The sequence below is a fragment of the Argopecten irradians genome, chromosome 5 (genome assembly GCF_041381155.1).
Source record: "Argopecten irradians isolate NY chromosome 5, Ai_NY, whole genome shotgun sequence".
Classification (NCBI taxonomy): domain Eukaryota; kingdom Metazoa; phylum Mollusca; class Bivalvia; order Pectinida; family Pectinidae; genus Argopecten; species Argopecten irradians.
Genome location: NC_091138.1, coordinates 18,089,444 through 18,098,875, shown reverse-complemented (window position 1 = coordinate 18,098,875; position 9,432 = coordinate 18,089,444). Strand labels below are relative to the sequence as shown.

General features: G+C 39.9%; 1 protein-coding gene across 2 annotated transcripts; it reads right to left on the bottom strand.

The window, feature by feature from the left end:
• Positions 1-2,528: 2,528 nt before the first annotated feature.
• On the bottom strand, positions 2,529-6,427 carry LOC138323082 (uncharacterized). Of its 2 annotated transcripts, none has more exons than XM_069267424.1 (2): positions 4,451-6,427; positions 2,529-2,650 (listed from the first exon to the last, which is right to left on the bottom strand). In XM_069267424.1, exon 1 carries the CDS (start codon positions 6,419-6,421, stop codon positions 5,315-5,317), a length of 1,107 nt encoding a protein of 368 aa, XP_069123525.1. In that variant the 5' UTR covers positions 6,422-6,427; the 3' UTR covers positions 2,529-2,650; positions 4,451-5,314. The 2 variants fall into 2 exon arrangements, with proteins under 2 accessions (XP_069123525.1, XP_069123526.1); XM_069267425.1 differs by lacking the exon at positions 2,529-2,650 and adding an exon at positions 2,657-4,238.
• Positions 6,428-9,432: the final 3,005 nt, after the last annotated feature.

Genomic DNA, 9,432 nt, shown 5'->3' with positions numbered 1-9,432 from the left:
TAGCGGTAATAGAGGTAAATCCTATAAATTGCTACTTGTTCTATAATTCTGCAATGATTGTAACACATTTGGCCATAAACATCCTTGGGGGAAGGGGAACAGAACTTGTAAAAATTTTGGCTCTGACCTCCGGGGGCAGGAGGGGCAGGGCCCAATAGGGGAAATAGAGGTAAATCCTATAAATCGCTACTTGTCCTAGAGTTCTGCATGGATTGTAACCAAATTTGGCCAGAAACATCCTTGGGGAAAGGGGAACAGAACTTGTATAAATTTTGGCTCTGACCCCCCGGGGGCAGGAGGAGCGGGGCCCAATAGGGGTAGTAGAGGTAAATCCTATAAATCGCTACTTGTCCCACAGTTCTCCATGGATTGTAACCGAATTTGGCCAGAAACATCCTTGGGGGAAGGGGAACAGAACTTGTATAAATTTTGGCTCAGACCCCCCGGGGGCAGGAAGGGCGGGGCCCAATAAGGGAAATGGAGGTAAATCCTAAAAATTGCTACTTGTCCTAGAGTTCTGCATGGATTGTAACCAAATTTGGCCAAAAACATCCTTGGGGTTAACAGAATTCGTATAAATTTTGGTTTTGACCCCCTGGAGCAGAAAGAGTGGAGCCCAATAGGGGAATTAGAAGTAAATATCCAAATTCCTTCAGAAAAGAAACAATGAACTTATATTCAGAACATTACTTGGCATTACAAACCAGGTGAGCGATACAGGCCCTCTGGGCCTCTTGTTGTGCATATTGCAAATTGGGAGACATCGGTCTCCAATATGGCCAACTGGCTGCCATCTTGGATTTTGAAAGTAAAGTTTGAAAAGCAGAGAAATGATCCCTCTTTCAATGGTCAGACAGATCATTCTTTGGTGGGCGCCAAGATACCTTTGGGATATCTTGTCATGATTTCCTTGGATATTGGTTTACCGGTAATACAGATATCCGTTACCTCAACCCTTGTAGCCAGATTGCACAATTTTAATTTGCTTCCAAAAAAAAAATTTTCTTGTTTTAAGTCAGATCATAGAAACTATCTGCTTATAAAACAGTAAATTACTAGTGATTGGATAGGTAAAACATCAATCTAGACCTAATGTTGTATGCTTTGTTGTTAAACTTCTATAAATTGTACTATTACTACTGTTATTGCAGTAAGAAGAAAAAAAGATACTGAAATACAAGTAGAATGCATATTTATTTCCTTAAATAGGCAGGGATTGTAATAATACTTTGAGTATTGTAGGCTTCATAGAACAAAACATTTGTTGAGCAGCATCACTGAGAAGCGAGTCCATCCAGTAGGCTATTGTGGTACATACTGTGTACACAAGTGCATGTATGTGCTAGATTTGACATGTACTGCAGGAGGACCTAGATTTGAAAAGTCCTAAAGAAGACAATTACATTGTTGTCCATATGCTAGACAAATCAGTCTCTACACGTGCATTTCAGGCCAGACTTAAAATCAGCAAATTTTAGCTGCAATCAGGGAAAAACATCTTGGGGCTCAGCTACTGAAGTCTGTACCACGAGCAGCCTCTGGCCACAGCAAAACCATCTAACTTGGAATGCTAGAATATTTAAACCTGTGGAGACAGGCCTAGTACTGTTGCAGTCAGTTTTATGTTCAGGAAACAGGATTGTTCTGACTGGCATGCTTTTCAAACTCTTGCTGTAGTCTCTCCTCAAGTGCACTCACTAACAAGGGAGGTAACTGTACATATTGGCCAATTCTCCTTGCAACTGTCCCAGCTCTATCACACTAAAAACAAACAAAAAGTTAAGAAAAATAATAGTGTCATCATCCCATGCAGATGACTTATATTTAATACACTCTATAAATGGCACTTGAATGTTTAGCATTCTTAGAAGTAATTTACTACTGCTGCTGAAGCCTTTGTAAGAATATGTTGGTACATTACAGTTGGACACAATATGAGGGATTGGTAAGTAGACTCCAAGTATTATTCATTTTTTTGATCAGACTATAACCTTTCATTATTATGAGTCAAATTAATCATGACATGCTATGATCATGGTGTTGTATTTTAGAATGCTTCTTTCTGCATTTCAAATTTTCCTTTTTATCAATGTTGGATAAATAAAAAGAGACTAAAAACTTATTTTGCATGCAGACAAAGAATGATTGTTTTGTCTGCAATTATTATAGGTGTTTCAATGTATGAAAAACGTGTAAATTTAAAACAGACTAATTACAAACAGTGAAACTAGTTATGGTACCTTGTACACAGTAAAGTTGTGAATCTCTCCATTTTTGTCTTCAAATTCCAAATGAAACATTTCTTCTTTCACAATGTCATCTGCAATGAAGAAAAAATGTCAAGTTAGTATTATTCTGTTTTACTATGAGAAAGTCCAGGGGTGGATATAATGTCAGTGATAGTAACTCCTTGAGTATTAAGGATGGAAAAAACTAAAGCTTATAATAACCTTGTTTATGCAAAGGAGAAAGATATCTCAATTTAAAATTTGGAACAAAAGTCTGCAAAGATGAATGGTGAATGGTACCTTTATGCTGCCTCATGGGAGGAATGTAGACACCAGCTTCAGGTTTCTTGTTTTTGGAAGAAGAGTGTTTGGACATCTTTGACATTCCTTTCTTTGCCCTTACTTCTTTTTCGTATGAATTTCTGTAAGTTATCAACAGATATTGGTTGTCATATTTTTGATATGCATCAGTGTGTAACATACATTGGGCGTTCTAGCATATCTATCATGGTGCACTGATGCGTACCACTGAATATGGATGCTAGAACACCATTTCTTTCATACCTACGGGTGTAATACTGGCTGGTCTAGGGCAATACACTCATGCCGACTGAGACTGTATTGCATGGCTACCCATGCAATATAGCCTCTTGACGTCACGGCGTCAACAAAATTTCTATTTCCTCAGTAAAATTTTAACATTTTTTCACAAACTTGACTGGTTTTACTATCAAAGATGCAAATAACAGAATTTTTGTTGAAAATATTACGTTTTTTTTCATGTATGAAAAATTGACTTTCAGCCACGGATTTCATCGAATTTATTTCAAAATGACGGGATATTATAGTTGCAATTAAACGTCGAGGTATGAAAGAAAATTACTCTTTCATAAGTGGATATGAAGGATAGGGATTTTCTACCCTCGGGATCACAAAATGTTGCAAAACCCTCGGCAAGCCTCGGGTTTTACTACATTTTGTGACCCTCGGGTAGAATATCCCTATCCTTCATATCCACATATGAAAGAGTCTTATAATCTATCATGGTGTGCTAATGCACACCAATGGATATGCTAGAACACCCAATGTATGTTACATTCTGATGCATGTTAAAAATATGACAATCAATGCTTATATATCCATTTAAAGTAATCATTATTGTTTTATATTTACATTGCCACTGCACAGTACATATATGTTGCCCAGTGTATGTTATTTTCCAATATTAACATATCGGTTAGGCTGTGGCTACTAATGACTAAATCAGAGTTCAAGAGGTCATGAAAACACTGGGCTTAAATCAGTGTGAGAATTCACTGGAAAAAAAATGTTAAAATGTTCTTGAAATTGATCAATTTGAAAATATATACATGTCAAATGGATTGAAGTGTTGTATTTATCTTTGTATATCTGGTTTATCGATAGCACTATTTCATCTACTGCTATTGTTTAGTCGGTTGTCCACGACAACAAACCGAAAGTCAGTGACTCCCAGTATTTCCTACTAAATCATAGCTAGGCTATATAGCTACATGTAGCTGTTCCATCTACTGATATTTTTCTCTATGAGGAAATATAAGTTTTATCATTTTTTTTAGTTGCAATGTAAATATAATATTATCAACTTATAAATGATAGTTTTCAAGCCGTTTTTATGACCATAGCATTTTACTGGCCTTTTTGGTATTAGTAATAAGTGAAGTTGATGCTGGATGGATCGACATGAAAACAATTCCAATTATTGTAGACTAGTACAATTAAAGTACTGAAAGTATATCTAACTTCCTTTCTTGTTACATTCAAGCATGTAAAGAACAGAATCAGGGAAGATATACTTGCAATCTACCAAAAGTACAAGATCGGGTTACTAAAGTCTCACTTTTGACTTGAAACTATATTTCAAGATAAATAAAAAGGGCATCAAAGCACACTATTTGTAGTAGCTATGGTTTCAAGGAAGACACCAATGCTGTTGTCGGGTTCACTTCATTTATTCATTAAAATAATACCCTGTAACATGAATTACATCATATTACCATTTAATATACAGTTATCTATATACATACAATTATACGGCTATACTCATATGTTCAATATTACTTTACATGTTCTAACGGATAGTTAACCAGTTCGTTATCAGAACATATATAATAGCAATTAACAACATCTATATGTATAGATGGCAACTATTACATAACTATAGCATATATAAAAATACCCACCTCTTCAGTGTGAAGAGGGTTTCACCGGACCGTCGTCCGACGAGCTCAAACCACTCGTTTTATACTGTTAAAATAATAAAACAATACAATTAATTAAAACAATACGAATACCATCGAAATCACTCTCCGTCTGAATAATTATGCCCGATATTAAAATTTATCGAAATTCCAAAAATGATAAGTTACTTTTAAATAAACGATTACCATAATCAAATATATTAAATAGATATTATATTATATTATGATATATTTAAACTACATACAGGTACTTACAATTATGTATTGGGCTAATTTCCTATGAGTCTGCAATCGTTCATCTACTAGAGATCGATGTTGCCTCTTGGTCATCCAAACCCCAAGTGACCAATACCCCAGATAAACTACCCAACATTCACTCGACGTAGACAATAGACTAATACCATATAAGGACACAAATATGATTGACATACACATTACGTCACATTCACATAACTCATCGCTCTCACTTACACGTGCCTTTTCCGCGCGCGCGCCAACGATCTTGTCGCATTGCGTATCCGCGACCCGCGACTATCGCTACACGGACCATACGCGAACGCGCACTAAAATATAACGTATACAAAATAAAAGTAGTAAAATAACACTACTACATTCTCCCCTCCTTAGATGGAAGCTGTCCCCATCTATATGTCAAGGACAAACTATAAACAAAATAAATGAAATTACAATACGATAAAAGAATATACAACAAAAATCTTAATTTCAGCCACAAAATTCATCCCGTACTCCCCCGCTCGTAAAGAAGATGCCCTCATCTTCCGCAAGGGTTTCCAAAATAACATTACAACATGGTTACAAGTATCCAATGACAAAAGAAAAAAAAAACTAAGTGCTTAAAATTTTTAGCATTGCCTGTTGAGCAGCCGAAGGCATATCCCGAAAGGACGCTGAAGATACCATGTCCACCAGAAATAAAGCCTTCATTTTCCAGTCCGGCACCGTTTCAACAGGTTGCTGTGAACATACAAACTCGCCAGAGGTCATCCAATTAGGCGGTCGTCTGTTCCTTGTCGATCTCCTTGGCACTAGAATCTCCGGTTCAGGCAAATTAACATTTCCCTGTACTGCATCAGCAGCTGCATTCTCCGGTTCAGATTCCGACGTTTCCACATCAACGAAACCAGTGCGAGGTCCAGGAATATGTACCGTGTCATTGCTCGACCGGATACTATCCTGCGTGGGTGGCCGCTGAACACCGGAATTAATATCCATGCCCACAACATCCTCATCGGAACTGTCGCTACTATCGTTCCCGGACAGTGGTTCGACGAGTTCCGCCACAGATTCCTTCCGAAGTGGTTCACGTTCCAGCCTCGACCTCCTTATACGTGGAACTGGTCGAGGTGGAAGTTCAGGAAGTGGTTCCTTATCTATTTCCACAGGTATCGCTCCAATGGGAAGTAGATGGTTCCGATGGAGGGTTTTTGATTTCCCCTTCCCGTCTTCCCTCTGTATTGTGTATACAGGAATGTCTCCATTGGGCTGACTCTTTACGATGTACACGTCAGGTTCCCATCGATCCGCTAGCTTATGTCGTCCCTCAAAGGCCAGTACTTTGACAAGAACTCGGTCTCCCGGTTCCAAAACGGCTTCCCTACTACGAAGATCGTAGTCTGCCTTCTGTCGACTCTGCGATTCCCGAGCCTTCTTACTTGCCAAGCTAAACGAATGAGACATCCTGTTCCTTAAATTCTTAATATAATCCGGTAAAGAACGTGAAGTAGGTTCCTCAACAAATCCACACAAAAGATCAACTGGTAAACGCGGTTGTCGTCCGAACATTAGATGGAATGGCGAATATCCAGTAGTCTTGTGCCTTGTGCAGTTATAAGCTAACGTTAGAGATCCTACGTAGCTTTTCCAATCCTTTTTTTGATGAGGCTCCAGTGTTCCCAACATGTCAATAAGGGTCCGATTAAATCGCTCACACATCCCATTCCCACTAGGGTGGTATGGCGTCGTCCTTGATTTGGCGATGTGTAGTGTGTCACATAAGCTCTCGATTACCTTCCCCTCAAAGTTAGCGCCTTGGTCGGAATGTAACCTCCGTGGAATTCCGTAATGCTCAAATAAATCCTTGAAGCGCCTCAGCAGTCGCTTTAGCAGACTGGCTACGGGTAGGTATCGCTTTAGCGTACCGCGTGAAGTGATCAGTAATTACCAACACATCCTGGAACCCGCCTTTGGAAACTTCCAATTTCAAGAAATCCATACACACCAAGTCCATGGGCTGGGTGGTGACAATGCTTACCAACGGTGCCTTGACATCAATCTTAGACTTCCTGAAGAGACATCTTTGACATTCCTTTAGCCACTTCTCCACGTCTTTGGTCATGCCAGGCCAAAAAAATCTATCCCGCAGCAATGATAACGTTCTATCGCGTCCTGGGTGGCCCGTATCATTATGTAACGACGTCAACACTTGCTCGCGCATGGAAGCCGGCAGTACAAGTTGGTCTACTTCGCCCTCGTCATCAGACATGTGTCTATACAGCACACCACGTTTCAATTTCCAGCTATCCCAGCATCTCTTAAGGGTGGCGCTCTCTGGAATAGCAGATAACCTCTTTCGTGACGGCTTCAGGTTCTGCCTTATGACTGGCAACCATTCCCCAATGACATCATCATCTGCCTGTAACTTTCTCCATTCACGTGCTGTCATCGTGCGGAAACCATATTCGTCTTCAACTTCAAATGTATCCAATGCCTCTGCTGACAAACTCAAACATTCTACCAAGGGTCCACTACAGGTAACTGCTCCCTTACACACTGCTTGCACAGACTCTGCCGAAATGCTACATCCCGGAAGTCGTGACAAAGCATCCGCATCGGCATTGTTCCTTCCTGGTCGATACTTTATCTCGAAGTTGTATGCTGATAAAGCGGACAGCCATCTATGCCCCGTCGCATCCAGCTTAGCCTTAGATAGGACGTAGGTCAAAGGGTTGTTGTCCGTTAAAACTGTAAATTTCTGTCCATATAAATGATCATGAAACTTCTCCGTAATAGCCCATTTCAACGCCAAGAACTCCAGTTTATGAGCTGGGTAATTCCTTTCCGATTTACCTAATCCTCGGCTGGCGTAGCAAATAGGTCTCAAATGTCCATCCTGCTCTTGATAAAGAACAGCTCCTAGTCCCTGGGTACTCGCATCCGTGTGCAGCTCAAACGGCCGGCTGTAATTAGCATAACCAAGGACAGGTGGGTTGCACAGTGCATCCTTCAGACTCTGAAATGCAGTAGCCTGTTCAGACGTCCACATCCATTTAACGGTACCCACATCGGACTTCACTCTACCCTTTTTCTTCTTATCTCTTGTTGGTGGCAATAAGTTGGTTAAAGGCCGCGCAATCTTTGCAAAATCCTTTACGAACTTTCTGTAATATCCCGCGAACCCTAAAAACTGACGTAATTCCTCAGGATTAGTTGGTGTCGGCCAATCTCGTACCTTCTCAATCTTCTTTGGGTCAGCCTCAATTCCATCAGGTGTAACAATATGTCCCACGTAGGCAACTCTGTTAATGAAGAACTGACATTTCTTAGATGCAAGTTTCAATCCGTTGTCTCGTAATCTCTGAAAAACCTTTCCTAACCTCTCCAAATGCTCATCATAGGTCCTTGAGAAGATAATTAAATCATCAAGATATATCAAACAAATGGCAAGGTGTAGGTCTCCCATACATCGTTCCATTAAGCGCTGAAACGTCGCAGGAGCATTTGTAAGTCCAAATGGCATCCTTGTAAACTCGTAAAATCCTAATGGGCCAACAGAAAACGCAGTACGCTCCTTGTGTTCATCCTCAAGCTCGATCTGATGATAACCCGATTTTAAATCCAACACGGTAAAGTAATGCGATCCAGCTAAACAATCCAGAATATCCTCCACTCGTGGTAAAGCATATGAATCCCGTATGGTTCTCTGATTCAACTGACGGAAATCTACACACATTCTCAATGATCCGTCTTTCTTTCTTACCAAAACAACGTTCGAAGACCAAGGACTGTGTGATGGCTTAATGACTCCTGCAGATAGCAATTGTTGAAGATGAGTCTTGACTTCATCGTACATAGAAGGCGGTATCCTCCTGTGACGTTGTTTAAAAGCAACTGCATCCGTCAAATCGATTCGATGTTTCACGAGACCAGTACATCCAAGATCAGTGTCCCCATGTGAGAATATATCCTCGTAGTCCTTAATGAGTTTCTTTCCAATACGCAATTCATCTTCGGTAACAGCTGAATTTGAAAAGTCTATCTTGTCCATAAACGACTGAAGTATTCCCATCTCGTCATCAGATTTAGGCAACTCTTGTACAACCACCGGCTGTATTTCACACAAAACGGCCTTAGGAGGAATTACAAATGTCCTTGTGGTTAAATTTGAAAGCTGGATATCTAGCGGTTGTGTGTTATCACAATCGTAGGAGAATACAGTAGGCGTAACGTCTATATCCTTCGACAGTTTAGAACGTTCCGTAGGCTGAATGATAGCGCAAGTAGTCGGATAAGCACTTCGCTGATCTATGTATCCCTTTAGAGTAACCGTAGAATTGGGCTTCAAAATACAATCCATGTTTCCTGCATTCTTAACAAGACCAATGCTGTTACGATTCCTCGCTAAAACCTGTATTGTAAACATGGTATGTTCCATCGCTACTTTGAACAGCCATTTTGAAAGTCCCTCTCTGTCATGTGACCGCTATAGTCTGTTTCAATAAAATTCATTACCTGTATAACCTTATTCCATTCAGTGTAATAGGCATTATCTGGAACGCACTATAGTGGTCATGTGACAGCGAGGGACTTTCAAAATGGCTGCTCAAAGTAGCGATAGAACAAGACATCGTTTGCAAAATGAGATGGTTCTTTGTTTTCAATACATGTCACTTCATAATATATGTGCGTTTTGAGAGAAAAATATCTCCACTATCGATGTGTGCCAG